This window comes from Trachemys scripta, chromosome 6 (assembly GCF_013100865.1).
Source record: "Trachemys scripta elegans isolate TJP31775 chromosome 6, CAS_Tse_1.0, whole genome shotgun sequence".
Lineage (NCBI taxonomy): Eukaryota > Metazoa > Chordata > Testudines > Emydidae > Trachemys > Trachemys scripta.
The window spans coordinates 129,621,348-129,641,798 of record NC_048303.1 but is presented as its reverse complement, the minus strand read 5'-3'; the positions used below and the strand labels follow the sequence as shown (position 1 = coordinate 129,641,798).

The following is a 20,451-nucleotide window of genomic DNA, read 5'->3' as shown; positions in this document are numbered from 1 at the left end:
TCTTTTCCCCCAGTACTTTGAAACATGGCAAATAGTTTTCTGAAGAGTACATTCACCAACAAGTTTGAAAAGAGAATGGGTTGGACAATAGTTACGAACTGATGATTGGCTACGTTGCCCACATCATTTTTGTGAGCTTTCCATTATTAAGCTGTTAAATGTATACCTAATCAGTTGTTCTGGAGCACAATGTTGCCCTATGAGATTGCTTCTGAGGGCTTGTCTACACTACTTGCCCAATCGGTGGGTCGATTATCACATAGATGCGATAAATTGACCACTGAGCGCTCTCCTGTCGACTCGGTACTCCACCAGAACAAGAAGCACAAGCAGAGTCAACGGGAGAGCATCAGCTGTCGACTTACTGCAGTAAAGACACCGCTGTAAGTAGATTTAAGTACGTCGACGTCAGCTACACTATTCATGTAGCTGAAGTTGTGTATCTTAGCTCAACCCCATTCAGTAGTGTAGACAAGCCCTGAGGGAGAGACTCTCTTATCTCTAGGAGCAGGATTAAAAGTTAGCATAATAGGGAGTGTGTCCATTTAGCCCACTAAATTTGAAGAACAATATGAGATGGTATATTGCATAGTGTTATGTACTTGCAGGTTGGGGTTTAACATAGAAACATGAGCTTGTATGGCAAAACTAGCTAGCTACATTTTTATTTTGAGAACAGTTGTTGGCAATTGAGTACTGCACAACTTCCCCTGTAATATTGCTTCTTTAAAGATATCAGCTAGGATTTTCACTCCTGGGCTCCGCTTCTTAACTGGAGAGTGGCAGAACTGCACAATTTGTAAAGAGTTTTCGCCCCCAACTGCAGTGGGAACAGGATGGAGGTTGGCCCACTGGTCATGGTCACATGACACTCAGCTTAATTGCTGCCTTAAGAAACTGGTCAGAAGCTTCCTTTTGACTATGTACAGCAAAGAAGTTCTGCAGGAGCTGTGCCTCTGCAAGTCATTGCTCCGGCTCTTCTCTCTCAATTGCTTCAAAGCCATTGGGGATCCTTTTTTAGTAAGTCTCTTCCTTTCAGTTAAGTCCACGCCATTTAGCATACCTTTCTTGAGGTGTGGCTTGTTTGATGCTCAGCTGCATCTGTCTATATCTGTGTCTTGTGCTTTGGTGTCTGCTTCCATTCCAATGTTCTTGGTACTTCAGCATCTTTTAGCATCTGTTGAGGAGTGAGTTATTTTGGCAGCCTTTCAGGGCCCTGCCTTAGTATTGGTGTTCTCAGTGGATCAACACTTGTGTTGCAGTGTGCTCTGCTGCCTATCAGCATTCACTGCCTGGCATTAGTATCTGTACTATTTGGGTGCTTGTGTTTGCAGAAACTGTCTCACCACCTGTGTCAGAGATGAAGAGAAGCACTACCTGGATGCCCCCTTTTTATCTTTGGTGTGTGGTTGGAATATTGGCTTTGTATGATGCCTTCCTAATCAACACAAGGCTGCTCAGCAGCTTCAGATCACATGAATGGGGCAGACTTATGTTGATGACTGATAGGGCACCAGAACAGCCTTAACTGTGCCTTTCCGCACCTAATGCTGCACTGCAGTGACACTATGGGGGGTGAGGGGGAGAAATAGACTTATTTCTAAAAAAACATTAGATTAATCCAAACTGGGATCACAAACACTATAGTGCCTTAATCATAATCCTATGGTTATTGTATGGGGTCAATACAGAATGGAGATAAGGCTGCCCTGGGTGCCCTAACTGGGCATTTCCATATCTTAACATGTTTGAATTTTTTACATTTACCCTTAATTCTGAATTTCCTGTGTTAATAAATGCTTATTTCACCCCTGTAATGTATTTTACCTTAAATTACTGATATCTACTTTCAAACATAACTCAATTTTAACATAATTTTGTCTGGGAATCATACAAAATATTACAATATGCTTTTAAAACATTTTGTCCTCCAAAAATATTATTTTTTCCAAAGTGTATGGCATAAATAAAAGCCCTGATGATGTAAGGTTTTATTGGTATTTGTTTGGAATGACCTGCATAACCTCTGAGCTGATCCACCAATGGTGTTCATACATATCCACTTCGTTTCTTTGGTTATTTTGCATTGCTGTTCTTTCACCGGTCTGTTAAGTGGAAGCCACAATATGCTAGTATTTGGTTTTGCTTCTGTTTAGATGTTTTAGTCTCCAAAGTCAGGGTTTCCATTATTGGTGGTCTTTTTTCTTCACTCATGTTAGCATACGACATATGTGAATCAGTGGGCAAGGAGAGCAAGAATCCGAGAAATATTCACATTATGTAAATGCTTATTTTTGGTTACAGATAAAGATGCCGGAATCTGACCTAGTTGCAAAGATGCTTCGAGCTGTTCTCCAGTCCAATAAAAATGGAATACCCTTGCCACAACTGCAGGCGGAGTACAAATCCTTGACTGGGGATTGGATCCCTTTCAAACAGCTAGGACATGCTACGCTGGAAGAATACTTGAAGACTGTTCCAGGAGTTGTCAAAATAGAAATTAATAAAATGGGTGAGGTAAGAAAAGGTTCATAACAATGGCATGGGAATTGTAATAAATTATACAGTTGGTGGCTTTTCTCAAGTTGCTTGTTAAACTGGCTTTGGAATTCATTAGATCATAGAATCATAGAATAGAATGTCAGGGTTGGAAGGGACCTCAGGAGGTCATCTAATCCAACCCCCTGCCCAAAGCAGGACCGATTCCCAACTAAATCATTCCAGCCAGGGCTTTGTCAAGCTGGGCCTTAAAAACCTCCAAGGAAGGAGATTGCACTACCTCCCTAGGTAAAGCATTCCAGTGCTTCACCACCCTCCTAGTGAAATGGTGTTTCCTAATATCCAACCTAGACCTCCCCCACTGCAACTTGAGACCATTGCTCCTTGTTCTGTCATCTGCCACCACTGAGAACAGCTGAGCTCCATCCTCTTTGGAACCCCCCCTCAGGTAGTTGAAAGCAGCTATCAAATCCCCCCTCATTCTTCTCTTCTGGAGACTAAACAATCCCAGTTCCCTCAGCCTATCCTCATAAGTCATGTGCTCCAGACCCCTAATCATTTTTGTTGCCCTCCGCTGGAGTCTTTACAAGAAGGATGTGGAAATATTGGAGTGTGGGGCCCAAAACTGGACACAGTACTCCAGATGAGGCCTCACCAATGTTGAATAAAGGGGAACGATCATGTTCCTTGATCGGCTGGCAATGCCCCTACTTATACAGCCCAAAATGCCATTAGCCTTCTTGGCAACAAGAGCACACTGTTGACTTATATCCAGCTTCTCGTCCACTGTGACCCCTAGGTCCTTTTCTGCAGAACTGCTGCCTAGCCATTCGGTCCCTAGTCTGTAGCAGTGCATAGGATTCTTCCTTCCTAAGTGCAGGACTCTGCACTTGTCCTTGTTGAACCTCACCAGGTTTTTTTTTGCCCAATCCTCTAATTTGTCTAGGTCCCTCTGTATCTGATCCCTACCCTCCAGCGTATCTACTCCGCCTCCCAGTTTAGTGTCCTCTGCAAACTTGCTGAGAGTGCAGTCCACAACATCCTCCAGATCATTAATAAAGATATTAAACAAAACTGGCCCCAGGACCGACCCTTGGGGGACTCTGCTTGAAACCGGCTGCCAACTAGACATGGAGCCGTTGATCACTACCCGTTGAGCCCGAAGATCTAGCCAGCTTTCTATCCACCTTACAGTCCATTCATCCAGCCCATACTTCTTTAACTTGGCGGCAAGAATACTGTGGGAGACTGTAAGGTGGACTTTAGCTTTGCTAAAGTCAAGGAATAACACATCCACTGCTTTCCCCTCATCCACAGAGCCAGTTATCTCATCATAGAAGGCAATTAGGTTAGTCAGGCACGACTTCCCCTTGGTGAATCCATGGTGACTGTTCCTGATCACTTTCCTCTCCTCTAGGTGTTTCATAATTGATTTCTTGAGGACCTGCTCCATGATTTTTCCAGGGACTGAGGTGAGGCTGACTGGCCTCTAGTTCCCTGGATCCTCCTTCTTCCCTTTTTTTTAAAGATGGGCACTACATTAGCCTTTTTCCAGTCATCCGGGACCTCCCTCGATCGCCGTGAGTTTTCAAAGATGATGGCCAATGGCTCCACAATGACATCCGCCAACTCCTTTAGCACCCTAGGATGCAGCGCATCCGGCCCCATGGATTTGTGCTCATCCAGTTTTTCTAAATAGTCCTGAACCACTTCTTTCTCCACAGAGGGCTGGTCACCTCCTCTCCATACTATGCTGCCCAGTCCAGCAGTCTGGGAGCTGACCTTGTTTGTGAAGACAGAGGCAAAAAAAGCATTGAGTACATTAGCTTTTTCCACATCCTCTGTCATTAGGTTGCCTCCCTCATTCAGTAAGGGGCCCACACTTCCCTTGACTTTCTTCTTCTTGCTAACATACCCGAAGAAACCTTTCTTGTTACTCTTAACATCTCTTGCTAGCTGCAACTCCAAGTGTGATTTGGCCTTCCTGATTTCACTCCTGCATGCCTGAGCGATATTTTTATACTCCTCCCTGGTCATTTGTCCAATCTTCCACTTCTTGTAAGCTTCTTTTTTGCGTTTAAGGTCAGCAAGGATTTCACTGTTAAGCCAAGCTGATTGCCTGCCATATTTACTGTTCTTTCTACACGTCGGGATGGTTTGTTCCTGCAACCACAGTAAGGATTCTTTAAAATTCAGCCAGCTCTCCTGGACCCCTTTGCCCTTCATGTTATTCTCCCAGAGGATCCTGCCCATCTGTTCCCTGAGGGAGTCAGAGTCTGCTTTTCTGAAGTCCAGGGTCTGTATTCTGCTGCTCTCCTTTCTTCCTTGTGTCTGGATCCTGAACTCGACCATCTCATGGTCACTGCCTCCCAGGTTCCCATCCACTTTTGCTCCCCCTACTAATTGTTCCCTGTTTGTGAGCAGCAGGTCAAGAAAAGCTCTGCCCCTAGTTGGTTCCTCCAGCACTTGCACCAGGAAATTGTCCCCCTACACTTTCCAAAAACTTCCTGGATTTTCTGTGCACCGCTGTATTGCTCTCCTAGCAGATATCAGGGTGATTAAAGTCTCCCATGAGAACCAGGGCCTGCAATCTAGCAACTTCTGTTAGTTGCAGGAAGAAAGTCTCGTCCACCTCATCCTCCTGGTCTGTTGGTCTATAGCAGACTCCAACCACGACATCACCCTTGTTGCTCACACTTCAACTTTATCCAGAGGCTCGCAGGTTTTTCTGCAGTTTCATACCGGAGCTCTGACCAGTCATACTCCTCTCTTACATACAATGCAACTCCCCCACCTTTTCTGCCCTGCCTGTCCTTCCTGAACAGTTTATATCCATCCATGACAGTACTCCAGTCATGTGAGTTATCCCACTAAGTCTTTGTTATTCCAATCACATCATAGTTCCCTGACTGTGCCAGGGCGTCCAGTTCTCCCTGCTTGTTTCCCAGGCTGCTTGCATTTGTGTATAGGCACTTAAGATAAGATAACTCATCGATTGTCCCTCTTTCGTGGTAGGAGACAGGAGTCCTCCCCTCTTGCGCTCTCCTGCTCTTGCTTCCTCCCAGGATCCCATTTCCCCACTTACCTCAGGGCTTTGGTCTCCTTCCCCTGGTGAACCTAGTTTAAAGCCCTCCTCACTAGGTTAGCCAGCCTGCTTGCGAAGATGCTCTTCCTTCTCTTCGTTAGGTGGAGCCCATCTCTGCCTAGCACTCTCCTTCCTGGAACACCATCCCATGGTCGAAGAATCCAAAGCCTTCTCTCCGACACCACCTGCGTAGCCATTCGTTGACTTCCACGATTCGATGGTCTCTACCCCGGCCTTTTCCTTGCACAGGGAGGATGGACAAGAACACCACTTGCACCTCAAACTCCTTTATCCTTCTTCCCAGAGCCACGTAGTCTGCAGTGATCCGCTCAAGGTCATTCTTGGCAGTATCATTGGTTTCCACGTGGAGAAGCAGGAAGGGGTAGCGATCTGAGGGCTTGATGAGTCGTGGCAGTCGCTGTCACATCATGTATCCTAGCTCCTGGCAAGCAGCAGACTTCTCAGTTTTCCTGGTCGGGGCGGCAGATAGATGATTCAGTCCCCTTGAGTAGGGAGTCCCCGACCACCACCACCCTCCTCCTTCTCTTGGGAGTGGTGGTTGTGGAACCCTCATCCCTAGGACAGTGCATCTTTTGCCTTCCAATCGGTGGAGTCTCCATCTGCTCCCTTCCTTCAGATGTGTCATCTAGTCCACTTTACAGTTAATACCTGTAGAGAGAACATGGAAACGATTGCTCACCTGTATCTCCATTGCTGGTACGTGGACGCTCCTCTTTCTCCTTCTGGAGGTCACATGCTGCCAAACTTCTTCACCATCCTTCTGCTCCTGCTCTGAATCTTTAGAACACTGTGGCCGTAGAAGCATCTCCTGACGTCTGTCCAGGAAATCTTCTTTTTCCCTTATGCAATGCAGAGTCGATACTCGTTTCTCCAGACCTCGAACCTTCTCTTCCAGTATGGAGACCAGCTTGCACTTTGTACAGAAAGTCGCTTCTGTCCTGTGGAAGAAAGACAAACATGGCACAACCTGTGCAGGTTACAACAACTGAACACTCACCTTCCATATCACCTTCCTCTTAAGAGTTTCCTCAGCTGTTGCAGGAACTACTCAGCGAAACCTGCAGATGAAAGCCTCAGTGAGCTCTCCCCAGGCAAACTCCCTCTGTTAGCCTCTGCTGTTCGCCGCTCAGCTGGTTCGCTGCTGACTGCCCTTATATACCAGTCAGGCCCACTCAAGGCCCACCTGGAACAAAGCACTCCCAATTCACACTTTTCAAACAAGCAAGCAAGCACACGGTCAAACTGACAAACTGTCATTGTAAGGCTTGTGGGTCTCTAGCTTTTTGCTGAAGATTTTAGGGAGATCTCACGCTCTTGGTCTAGCAACAGCGTTTCCCACAAGTGCTAGCGATAGTGGGAGCACCAGTGTTGTAATCTTTTACCTTATGGCTTAGTCTTGTTCTGAGTCTGTTTAGATAATATGGTGGTTGTGACAAATATGGCAATTTCCTGCAATATCTTTAGGCTATCTTACTTTATTAAGCTTAGGTATTGTGGGTCAGGGACTGTATGGGGGAGGAAGACCAGAGCTGTCCAGAAACTAAGAACAGTGTGATATGATTGGGCAAATTTACTTAGGTTGTAACACTTTTCAGTGGATTTTCCAGAGACCAGCGGATAAAGAGAGAACTTTTGGGTAAATGGCCTGAGTTTAAACTGATTCAGGGCCTTCTCTCTGATCCAGCAAATGGACAGGACCTTCTGTCCAGGGGTTTGGGGGGGTCGAACCTTTCTGGAAGGACTTTGACCTACTGAGGCTCCATAAGACTTGATGAGTGATCTCAGGTAAGCTTTTAGCATGCATATAGAAACACTGATTGTTTTAATGTTTTCTTTGGAATGTTTTCACCTTAAGACTCAATGTGCTCACTTAGAAGGAGCTGTGTGGTAACTGCTGGCCGTTACACTGTTCATAAGCCTTTGGAGAGGAGGCCAAGTGCAGCTACTCATCTGTTTAGGCAGTCTGGCTTGCTGGGATATCACAGTGTAGGGAGGGAACTGTGCAGCCTGGAAAAGCCCCTGTCAAGATGGGGAGAGAGATGGGTCTCTGCCCAAGAGAAGTGACAGCTAAGGATCCAGAAGCCAAGAGGAGGTGCTTTTGGTGAACCCCAGAAGGGGAAATACAGGTGCAGTTGCCCTTAACTGTGACAGTGGTAAATTGGGCCTTTTAAAGTAAGTATTACTGAAATGACAGCCCCAGTTGGAAGACAGCAGCCTCATTCACTGAATGAGTGTCTCATTATTTCTCAAACTGTGTGTGTCTGACACACACACACACACACACACACACACACCCTCTAAAAGACCATGTACAGCAATTTCTGTCTTCATGGTAGTTTTTTGTTCTACTTACTTACTTTTTCACATACCTGAATTGGGGTAGATGTTTTACAGACTTGTAGGATAATGTGTCTGCATAGAGGAGCATACCATTTTAGTACTTTTTCCATTTTCTAGTCATTAGTTTCTGTTTGCAAAGAGAACTTTGCTGCATGTTGTAAACTTGGCAACGTTTAGTTGGACTTATCCTATCCTCCTTTGGTAGGCTATTCTGTAGTGTAGGACCCTGTGCTGGAAAGGCTCCACATCCTGTCTGCAGCAACCTGACCCTGGGGTCTCCCAGCAGTGGTTTGCTGGTTTGTCAGAGTTCCTAATCCAGGTCATGGAAGGAGAGGCAGTTCCTGGGAGGGTGTGGGATCTAGTAAATATCTTAGGCATCAAAAGTACGAACAGCTCACTGTTGTCTTTCTATAAATGTTGAACTTCTACAATTTAAGGATAATAGAATTTAAGTAAATATAAGAAATATTGTGTAACTTCTTCCATGGAGTACAGAAAGTTTGGACCTGATTATTTCCCTGTGCCCATTTTCTCCCCCCTTGAGCAGATCACTTGCCATGGTGTTGCTTGCGCTGAGACTGTGCGAATTGCTCAACTGGTAGCTTGCCAGAGAAGTTCAAAAAGGAAAATGGGACGACAGGTGAACTGCCAGATGAGATTAAAGAACACTGCTCCATTCACATTAGTTGGTAAGAATTCATAAGCTGGAAAACAGCTTCATGACAAATACTGTTAATTAAAACTGTAGTCTCTTGTGGCAGAGCCTTTCCCTTATAAACCTTCTGATTACAATGAATTGTGCATGCTGTTAATCAATTCACACTAGAAGAAAACCGTGCTGAAATATAGATTTGTGCTTAGCAGTACTTTGGATAAACATACATGAGGAAGTTAATAGGAAAACAATGCTCTTGCTGGCATATGTGCAGTGATGTTACTGGAGCACAGTCTTGAAGGGTAGTGGTCTTTGGGTGTCTAAAACGTAATTAAAAACCTGCAGCTGGCCTGTGCCAGCTGACTCTGGCTGTGGGCCTGTTTCATTACAGTGTAGATTTCTGGACTCAGGCTGGAGCCCGGGCTCTAGGACCCTGTGAGATGAGTGTTCCAGAACCAGGGCTGCAGCCCATAAGTCTACACTGCAATGACACTGCCCCACAACTTGAACCCCATGTGCCTTAGTAAGCTGGCCACGGGTTTTTAATTGCAGTATAGACCTATTCTTTGTGTTAGACTTTAGAATCAGGTCAGTTTTAGCCTGTGTGGGTCCACTAGTTGTTAAAAGATATTGGAGTCAGGGGTGAGAATAATTATTTAAGGTCTCTTCCCGGACACAGGAGTAAGCCCCACCCTTGAGAGCAGAAGCTATTCTCATTGTTTCTGGACATAGCTTGCCTCTGATCTCTGTGCTGCAGAGCTGCCACTGGGGTGTGCCCTCTATAAGAGGGATTCTTTGATTCCCAGTTGGGAAGGGAGAGGAACCAGCTGTGGAACCAGCTCCTCTAATCTTCCCAGGTGCCTCAAGCTGGTCCCTCACTGTAAGATAGGTGAAGGGTAAACTGGACAGAGCTCACTTCCTTTCTCCTTCTAGTGGCAGATCAAAGGGTTACCCAGCAGGCAGACAAGAAACTGGTGGTGGCACTGCCTGCAAGAGCAAGTGATGAAAGGTTCATACTAAACTTAAACTGTAAAACAAATCAGTACAGTAATGTAGTAGCCCTCTGATCATGTTTTGTTAAAGTGTCAAAATGGAGCACTATTGCTTATGTAGTAGGATTCAAACCAGAGATCCATTGTAGTTCATCCACAAAGAGTTTTTACAAGGTTTGTTAGGATGCTTTAAAAATACTCTGGAATGCAACTTGATATAAAAAGCTCTTATCCTGGTTTTTATTAAAAACAAAAAACCCTCCTACTTAACTGCCACACTCAAATTCCTGGAATATGATAACTTTCTTCAGAGGGCCACAATTTTTGTGGCAGACCGGCCTGCTTGGTAGAAGAGGGTAATGATGTGGATATTGGAGTACATTTACCAGAACCTAATCTGGTATTTTCTTAACTCCTAAGAAATGAAGTGCTGTTGCATGCTTCTAAATTTTCCCTGGTTGTTGATGTTCAGTGCTGTCTCCTGAGACCACCTTGTGTAGCTTATTTTGTCTAATGTATAAATGATCTAACGCTCTAGGTGCATTAAGCTAATACAATTAAGGATCTTTGATTTAAACCCCCCTCCAAAAATTAATGATAAAGCCATCTGAAGTGACACAATAAAGCAAATCCATAAATAATTACACAACTATAAATTCACATCAGAACTCCAATATAACCCATTGGAGGAAAGGGTCGTTTTCTGTGTGCTGTGGCTGTCATGTTACTTTTTTTTTTTTTTCTTTAAATTAGAATTAGAAGAACACTATCCAAAGTGAAGTAGTCAAAAATGCCAGGGCTAACATGACCTATGAAAGTTAACTCTTCCCTTGGACGAATACATTATGATAGTCCTTAATTATATAAACACATTTAGTGGGGTTTTTTTTTTTTTTTTTTTTGGTCCCCCTTGGGACTCCTGCCTCATTCAAGCTCTTTTGCACAAATTACATTTTCAGTGAGTTAGCAGCACAAGGAGGAGCCTATTTCACTGAGTTCACACCTTGTGCATTGATTGAGACCAGCCTGCTTCAGAGAACTTTCAAATTAGAAGACTCTATAGCGCCTGGGTTATTATTTTTTATAGTAATCCTTAAAGAGAATTTCACTAAAAAAAATTCAGGTTTGCTTCTGACAGAGCCAGTAATTGCATTATGCCTTTTAAGTGCAGTGGTGTTTTGTGTTTGTCTCAATGATTTTCGTATTAAAACTGGTCATTTACAAGTAAAAAGTTTTTTTTTTTTTTTTTTTTTCTTCCCACCCATCCTAAATGCCAGCCCCACAGACTAACCCTGGATCAGAAGTCATTCTGGATTCTTTTCTCAGTTATCCCTTTGGTAGGCCAAATTAAGCATCTGAGCAACCTCATTGCCTTGAGGGTTTGCACAGATATAACAGATTGGAATTTAGAAACAAGCCTTGCACAAAAGGGTATAGAATTTGTCTGTCTTTTAGCAGCAGGTCTAACAGGAATTTTTTAAAAAGTAGAAACTTTAGGACAAAATGGCAGATATGACAGAATGCATGTGGGCTGAGACTTAAAAAAAAAAAAAAAAAAAAAAAAACCCTCCAAAAATTAGATTCCTGAACAAGGAGCTTGATATTCTTTAAAAAGCAACAGAGGATCCTGTGGCACCTTTAAGACTAACAGAAGTATTGGGAGCATAAGCTTTCGTGGGTAAGAACCTCACTTCTTCAGATGCAAGTAATGGAAATCTCCAGAGGCAGGTATAAATCAGTATTGAGATAATTGATACTTGATATTCTTTGTTTTTTTTGAGCTGCTGAAAACCCAACAGCTCCCATGACTACTTCAGTGGAAGCTGCTTGGGTACTTGGCATTTCTGAAAATCAGAAATTTTAAACATTTAGACTCTTATATCCTTCTTTAGGCACCCACTTTTGAAAGTTTTAGTCACGGAGAACACACTTTGCAGAGTAAAACAATAGGGAGCAAGGAATCCTCTTGTGGTTAAGGTAGAGAACTGGGAGAAGATTGATTTCCATCTACTGTACACTTTGTATATAACTTTTGCAAAGTCATGTAATCCCTCTCTGCCTCCGTTTCCCATGTGTACAAAGGGGGTACTACATTTTTAGCTCAAAAGTTTTGAGGCTTAATTTAATAAATGCATGAGGTACTAAGACTACCGTGAACATTCGGGGAGGGGTGGGAGGTGGGGATAGCTCAGTAGTTTGAGCATTGGCCTGCTAAATCCAGGGTTGTGAGTTCAATCCTTGAGGGGGCCATTTGGGGATTGGTCCTGCTTTGAGCAGGGGGTTGGACTAGATGACCTTCTGAGGTTCCTTTCAACCCAAATATCTATGAAAAACATCATAGAATTGCTAGGAATAAACTGCACTTCCTCTTTCAGGGGACTGTTGTGCATTTTTATGGGAGTAGACTAAAGTGGTCATTCAAGCGTATTGTCCAACCTCAGTGTAGCATTAATGTAGAAACTTTTACCCTGCCTATTATTCTTCCCAAACACTCCTACCTCAAAAGCATCACAAACAGTGAAATTAACATGATTTTTGCTAGTTTCATTCTACTAAAGAAAAACAGGAAGACAAAGAAGCAGATACCTGTAAATAGGAAGGGAAGGGAAGCTGCAAGACACTCTCAAAAAATGAGAAGCTACAAGAGTGATCCAGTGTCATGTTAGTTTGTAACATGAGATTCTCTGAAGATACCATCTCTGCAGGAATTTTGCTTCTTACTATAAAAACTTTCCTACCTCCTAAAGGTTTTTGGTCCTTCACGATGGCAGTAAAAAGTTAAGACTCTGAATCAGGCTTCCTACTAGCCTCACCTGACCAAGTAGAAAAATTGTGTCATTGTTACTTTTAGCTGTTTCTTGACCACAGTCATGACAAGCAACTAGCTGGAGACTGCTTTCTTTGGCCATTGCTTCAGCTGTTTTACCTCCTTATTGCTATATCCTACCTTCCAATAAGTTCCATTATGGCTGTTGAAATTTGAGGCTTTTTCCTCTAGCTGTTTGACACTGCTTCAGTTCTCAGGCCTGTCTTCGTTGTCTTTTTTTTTTTTTTTTCTTTAAACAACCTCCATCAGGGCCAAAGTTTGGTAGGCATTTCGGTGTTGCTAAGCTCAATGCTAGTTCTGTTTATATTGGTCTGGTGACTCCTACAGCACACATGGTACCCATTTTCTTTTTAATTTGGGTATGACATTTTAGGGGAAAGGAAGTCTGCTCAGCAGATTCAAATCTTGTCCATGAGGTGGAACAGCACTGAAGACTTGAAAACCACATTAGGTGCATTGTCTGATTCAGAGGAGACCAACATCTAGAGGTGCCAGGTGAGCTCACAGATGCAACACCAAGCAGTGAAGAAACAAAAACTTTATTTGAAGCATTCCACAGAAACCTGTAAATTCAGCATGAGATTGGCTTAAAGCTCAAATCAGAGTTGGCCGGACAGTTGAATACTAGAACTTGGTGCCAATGTTTTCTGTATTGGTGCAGCGCCCATTCTCCATCCCCCGCCCCCAATCCCAGGCAGGTTTCACCACCAGAGTGGCCTGTACTAGTAAAGCTATGGATTCCACCAAGCATTGGTTTCTTAATGTAGTCAGTCTCTGTGCTCAAAGCTGGTGCTACCAAGCTCCAGCTCCTCAGATGAGGCAGAGCCTTTACACAAGTGCAGAAGGCAGTGGGAAGGAGGGAGAGGAGTTAAATGCCAGTGTTGGCACAAGAACATATGGATATAAACTGGCCATAAAGATGTTTAGGCTTAAAATTAGACAAAGGTTTCTAACCATCAGAGAGTGATGTTCTGGAACAGTTGCCCAGGGGGAGCAGTGAGAACAAAAAACCTGACTAGTTTCAAGACTCCGCTTGAAAAGTTTATGGAGGGGACGGTATGATGAGAGTGCCTACAATGGCACGTGGCCCATTTGCTACTGCTAGTAGCAAATCTCTCCAAAGGCTCGAGATGGGACACTATATGAGGAGGGTCTGATGGGTTCCCTGCAGGGGTGCCACCTGGAACTGGGGTACCATTGAGCCCTCTGACCCACCAGCCTGGGCTCCCTCTCACACTGTGCTGCTGTGACAAGCTGCAAAGCCCTAGAAGCTTGCACTTTCACCAGCATTCACACAGGTAGGGACACACCCAGGTACAGTTACATGCAGGCTCTCTAACCACCAGCCTAGGATCCCAGAGCAGTACCGTCCTTCCCTGGTCAAATCTGACCAGTATATGGGTTTAATACCTGGTCCGCCTCTCCCGCATTGTGAAGAGGACTGTTCGCACTTGTGGTAACCAAGCTGAGATTTTCCCCAGACACGTTAGTCAAATGCACACTGGTTTGGATTAAAATTTAAAATAAGTTTATTAACTACAAAACGATAGATTTTAAGTGATAGCAAACAGATCAAAGCAGATTACCTAGTAAATAAACAAAATTCAGACTAAGCTTAATATACTAGATAGATTAGATCTGAATTAGCAAATTCTCACTGAGTGATAAACAGGTTGGAAGATTCTTAAGGCACAAGCTGCATATTTTTTTTTGCATCTTGGGTTTCCCAGGTTTTCATACACAGGCTAGAAATCCCTTTAGCCTAGGACCATCACTTTCCCCCAGTCCATTCTTTGTTCCTTAAGTGTTTCCAGGTGTGGTGTCGTAAGGAGGGTGAGGTACCATCATGTAATTTTCCCCCTTTTATATCTTCTCACTTGCTGGAAAGCTCTTTTGCTGTGACCTGGATCAAACAGTTCCCCTTATGTAGTGCTACCTCTGAGAGGTTTCTATTTTACACAGTTCCTGGGGTAATCCTTGTGCTTGTGTGCATTTCCTCAATAAGCCATTAACATTGTTTGGCCTTTTTACTGTGGTACCTGAAAGGCTGCTTGTAGGTGTTTTCAACCTCACAATATTTCAGTAACACATGTAGCCAAACTTCACATACAATGATAGCACATACAATCCAATAAGATATTAATATCTAGCAGATCAAGACTTTTAGAATGATACCTCATGAGGTGTACTTTGTGCAAAACATATCCTAATTATCTGACAGTGGTGAATAAGGGGGTGTCGGGGTGTGTCAGAGGGGTCTGAGTTACTACAGTGAATTCTTTCCCAGATGTCTGGCTAGTGGGTCTAACTGATATGTACAAGCTCTAAATGATCTGATATGGGGACAAGAAGGAATTTCCCCCCAGGTCAGATGGACCGAGACCCTGGGTTTTTTTTTTTTTTTTCTCCTCTGCAGTATGGGGTGCCAGGTCACTTGCTGATTTGAACGAGAGTAAGTGGTGGATTCCTGGGAACTTGAAGTCATTGAGACAGTAACTTAGCCAGAGGTCAGGGGTCTGTTACAGGAGTGGGTGGGTGAGGTACAATGGCCTGTAATGTGCAGGAAGTCAGGCTAGATGATCAAGGTAGTCCCCTCTGACCTTGTAATCTGAGTTTAGGTGCCAAGAAAAGGATAGCCGCTTTTTTCACTTTTCTCTCGGTACATCCCTCAAGCTTTGTATTCTCCAAGAGTGCAAATCCTGTATAGAGGTGTCTTTAGAGACAGGAAAATTGTTTGCCTTGTAACTCTGCTTCTCTGAAGCTACCACTTTGCAGGATGCTTTCTTGCCTATACGTATTCCAACCGTTTGGGACTACCTTTTTCGAGGTTTTTCTTGTATCTGAAGCACAACTTTTGGTCTAGCATTGATGAACTTGAGTTGTTTATTTTTGGGAGCTTTCCTTCTAGTCAATTGAAGAAACTGACTGGGATGTTCAGAAGGTGTCATGCAGCAGCTGTTAGAGGCCTTGTGTGTGCAAAACACCTTCAGGGTTGGGGGGAGTTCTGCCAGCCTTATGCCAAGGAGCTGTCACTCCTGCAAGATGATAGATCTAGAGAAGCAGAATTGCCAGATAAATGATGTTCTTTGAGATGGCCTCAGCACACACCTGCTTCCGGGATAGGCGCTCCATGGTTTGGTGAGATCAGAACATTCTAGAGCCGCGTCCATTTGGCCACACGTTCTTCTTCGCTCCCCACAACCATGCAGGGTTCCGAAGGTATAAAGGTGGGAGTGGCCCCAACTCTGCAGTTTCTCTCCACCACTGACGGGACTGTGCAGTGAGTTTGGAGCACAGCCCAGTGTCCTCAGTGATTCCCTTGTTGGTGTGGTTTTATTTTTTATTTTTCCCCTTCTTTCTCCTTCTGGGGTATCTTTGTTAACTGGTCAGTTTTTTAAATGAAAAGGGACAAGATGTTTTTGTGTTGATGCTTTTGTGAGCATCATCTAGATCTGCAAAGATCAGGAGAGTATACATCAGACTAAGAGGAGGGAAGGGGGCGACAAGGCAATGCCCACCTCCTGGAGTACGCGCAGGGGGATCAGAAGGGTGGAGAGCCCCATGCGCTGATAGAGCGCACAGGGATCCACCCAGTCCCCCCTGTCGTAGTCCAGGAGGTCTCCAACCCTGGTGATTTCTACCAGGACCAACCTCCGGCGCACCGAGGGAGACTCCACCACCTGCTCACGTAAATTGGGATTGTGTAGCAGGGGCTCCACGAGGAGGTCCGCCCCCTCGGTGGCCATAACGGACCTGGTCACCGAAAGGAGCTTCCAGGTCTGAAGGAGGTCCTGGTAGAGGACCAGCAGCTCAGAGAGGTCTCACGGAAGACCCCTCGGGTGGAGAAAAAAGCTGCCGGTCATATCGGAGCCCTCGGAGGTGGTGGAGAAAGGCATTGCCCAACATGCTCCACGCTGGACTACCTGCACCCTAAAGGAGTCTCTGCAGGGCCTGGAGGCATTGTTTCGAAGTTACGTTGCTGCTCCATTAGGGAAAAAAACTCATTTAAAGTTATGCAATGCTCCCTTGTAACGTAGTTTGGCTGACTTTACAAGGGAGCATTGCACAAGTTCCTCTTCTCTGCCTCCTTCCCCTCCCTCCCTCCCTCCCAGCGCTTTCCTCCCCCCCCCCCTCCCGCCCCCCAACCGCCGGTTTGCAGGGCTTAGGGCTTTCTGGGGGGGGGCGACCGGGGGGGGGAGCTGCCCCCCGCGCACCCCCCCCCCCCCCCCAGCCGGCCAGAGAGAAGCGGTGCTTTGAAGGGGAAAGTGCCACTTCTCTCCAGCCGCTGGCTGCGCGGCTGCCGCTGCTCCTCCTGAGTCCTCCAGCCTGTGCTCGCAGGGCTGCATTCCGAAAGGGGCTTTAGAGCTGCAGAGAGCCAGGGTCCCGGGGCCCCCGTAGCTCAGGGCCCTGCAGCCCCTAAAGCCTCTGCATTCCAGGTGGCCCTACCTGCCGGGGGGGGGGGACGGCAGCTCCCAGAATCGTGGCCATGGGGACGGTGCTGTGCTGCGCAGAGCCACCTGCACACTCCCTGCACCAAACAGGACCTGTGGCACCTCCTGCCTGCCCCAGCCCTGAGCTGTCTCCCACACTCCCACCCTCAGTGCCCTCCCGTACCCTAACTTCCTTCCAGACCCTGCACCCCCAGCCCTGAGCCCCAGGAGTAAGCCAGGGGCACCTCCCCACTACAGTACTGTACAGTATACAATGCCTTTTTCTCCCCCCCCCCCCCCCCCCAATTTCCTTGGAACCTGACCCCTCGCATTTACATTAACTCTTACGGGGAAATTGGATTAGTTTAACATTGTTTCACTTAAAGTTGCATTTTTCAGGAACATAACTACACGGTTAAGTGAGGAGTTACTGTATTCACTTACATTGCTGGGCTTTGCACATAATTATTTAGTAGCTTTCTTCTCATCTTTTCTGGGGAGCCTTACACTTGTGAATTCCAACCTTTCTAAAGGGAGTATTAAAGGATTGTTTCCTACCTGTAATATGTTGCCTTGATACTTTTTACCAGTGTAGGAGACAACCTAAATTAGTAGTTGATTTACTTTGTCCCTGGGGCTTGTAGAAGGAAGAAGAAATGTTTAAATTGATGCAGGAGTGCCAGTGATTAGAGGTGCTCCACATGGAAAAAACATTGTCATTCTTTTGCCAGCAGGGAAAATGTTTTTAGTTTTTGATTCGTAACATGGAAATACACAAGCCATTTTACAGGAAGGAAGCTGTGGTGATATTAAATGATCTTTCGGGTAAAATCCACTACCTTAAATAATTGAATTTACTTGTGTACTGGTATCTATCAGCTGAACCAAATTAACTTTTTACTGTCTCCGAGATTACTAGTATTCACCTTTCCCAAAAGTGTGTTTGAGTGGGATAAAGATGGTAGGTATGGGGGAGACATCTGTTAACGATTCATTTGATAAAAGCAAGGCAGATTAAATCTGTGGTAGCAACCAACAATTATGCTTGTGAATCTAGTATTTGCTTTTCTCCAGCTGCATAAATCCGATAGGCTCATGCTGTAGAGGAATTCAGTCTACAGCTTTCACGATCTGTAGACTGGCGGCACTTGGTGTATGTATAACTTCTCATCAAGATGAGAGATCTGAGAGAGAATGCAGTAATTGGATTTTGAATAGTTATTTTACTATATCTAAATTTTGATAGCAGCTGTCAGGGTTCCCTCCCCACTCTGAACTCTGGGGTACAGATGTGGGGACCTGCATGAAAGACCCCCTAAGCTTATTTCTACCAGCTTAGGTTAAAACTTCCCCAAAGCACAAATCCTTTCTTTGTCCTTGGACGGTATTGTTGCCACCACCAAGTGATTTAGACAAACATCTAAAGGGCCACTTGGAGTCCGTGTTTCCCCAAAATATTCCCCCAAGTCCCTTCACCACCTTTTCTGGGGAGGCTTGAGAATAATATACTAACCAATTGCCTTTAATAAAAGTACAGACCAGACCCTTTATCTCTAGGACACTAAAACCAATAAGGTTCTTAAAAGAAGAACTTTATAATAAAGAAAAAGGTAAAAGAAGCACTTCTGTAAAATCAGAATTTAAGGTAATTTTACAGGGTAATAAAAAGATTTAAAACAGAGGATTCGATTCCCCTCTAGGCTCAACTTCAAAGTTCCAAAAAACAGGAATAAACCTCCCTCTTAGCATAGGGAAAATTCACAAGCTAAAACAAAAGATAATCTAATGCATTTCCTTGCTTTACTTACAGGTTTTTGTAATCTTAGATTCTTATTTCAGGTAGGGTTTTAGGAGAGGTTTTTTTTTTCCTGCCTGGTCCCTCTCTCTCTCCCGAGAGAGCACACAAAGAGAGCCCAAACAAAACCTTCCCCCCCCACCCCCGGATTTGAAAGTACAGTAACTCCTCACTTAACGTTGTAGTTATGTTCCTGAAAAATGCGACTTTAAGTGAAATGATGTTAAGCAAATCCAATTTCCCCATAAGAATTAATGTAAATGGGGGAGGTTAGGTTCCAGGGCAGCTTCCCCTACTCTGCAAGCACCAGAGGCGGGGGGTTCAACCTTCAGCCTGCCCACTCCACTCCTTCCCCCAAGATCGCACCCTTGACCTGCCTCTTGTCCCCCCCCTCCTTCCCCTTTACTTTACTCACTGCGTCCTGGCTTCTCCCCCTCCCTTCTATGATTGCACACCTCCCCCCTCCCTCTCCTACATGGCAGAGTCCTCCCCCCTCTCTCCTGCTCGAGGCAATCAGCTGGCTTGCGGCGTTTGGGAGGGTGGGGGAGCCTGCGTGCCAAGTCCTTGCTCCTCCCCCCTCCTTCTGCTGGGGCAGTTGGCTGGCTTGCCTCATTCGGGAGGCAGGAGAGGGAGGGGGAGCCTGCGTGCCAAGTCCTCGCTTTTCCCCTTCCCTCCTGCCTCCAAAATGCCGCAAGCCAGCTGATTGAGTATGCCCCCTAATTGATCAGCAACAATGAAACTACGTTAAGCAGGATGACTTTAAGTGAGGAGTTACTGTATCTTCTTTTCTTATTGGTCCTTTTGTTCAGGTGCCACCCAGGTCATTTGAGCTTCTTAACCCCTTACAGGTAAAGGAGGGACTTTATGCTACCCGTAGCTGTATGTTTATGACAGCAGCAATTTAATAAAAGTAAATATGAAGATATGATTTTAAAATGTAGTGCAGCAAGCCAGCTTAAATGTTCTTTGGTTCTACTACTAGCAAAATAGTAGCTTATCATTATAATTGATTTTTGTAGTTTTGCAGCTAGCAATGCTAAAGTCTAAATGTATTTCAGCATTAAAAGTTTGCTTTCAGTTATTTAAATTGGTGCACAAAGCCTTAACTGTATAAAGGTCTTATTTTTCATATATTGATTTTACTATAATGTTGTAGTCTATATAGTTTGAGCTTTTTTGCTCCCGTACAATGTACAAATGGCTTTAAGCACATCGATTTAAGGTATATACTTTCTTGAGATTCTAACTTTATGTTGTGGGTCTCTCTCTCTATTTCTCCCATACTTGTTTAAACAGTTAGACTGTTTTGAAGTAGAATGAGACTTTGAAATGTCTTGGTAATATTACCCCCCAAAAACTGACATGGCCTCAAAATAGAGTTAAATGAGAACTTTCATTCAGCAAAAATTACATGCTATCTGGGTAGCATGTAATGTTGTTAAATGTTTCTTAGAGGAGAGAACCCTTTTTAACAAGGAGACACAGGTTCAAGACCATTTTCTTGAAGCCAGCAGTTACATATCATCTGAGAGAATGATTTGCTAAAACCTAGTATTATTGAATCCACAGCCGTGCTGGCTGTAATGATACACAGTAGCCGACATTTGAGAACTTTTTCACACAAATTTTAGCCTGGAATTGGCTGGACTATAAACCTACCTAACTAATCTTGCTCTGCTTTTGGATGAGGAATATCAGTTATGGTGTTTTGGCTGGATCTTGATTGCTCAAAGACTGCCTAGGAATGAACATTTTAGGTATGAGATTCAATGCTTATTTTTTAATAAACTCTTTGAAAGCTTAATTT

At 44.5% G+C, this 20,451-nt stretch overlaps 1 protein-coding gene across 3 annotated transcripts in view; it reads left to right on the top strand.

Annotated features, from left to right (window-relative positions):
- Nucleotides 1-20,451, top strand: part of TDRD7 (tudor domain containing 7) — a 129,711-nt gene that overhangs the window by 15,864 nt on the left and 93,396 nt on the right. For 2 of the 3 annotated variants that reach the window (XM_034773177.1, XM_034773176.1), the window contains exons 2-3: nucleotides 2,305-2,517; nucleotides 8,493-8,634. In XM_034773177.1, the coding sequence (XP_034629068.1) occupies nucleotides 2,311-2,517; nucleotides 8,493-8,634 (349 nt within the window). In that variant the 5' untranslated portion in view covers nucleotides 2,305-2,310. Of the gene's footprint in view, nucleotides 1-2,304; nucleotides 2,518-8,492; nucleotides 8,635-20,451 lie in introns of those variants that run through there. The other variant, XM_034773178.1, reaches the window with a different exon arrangement.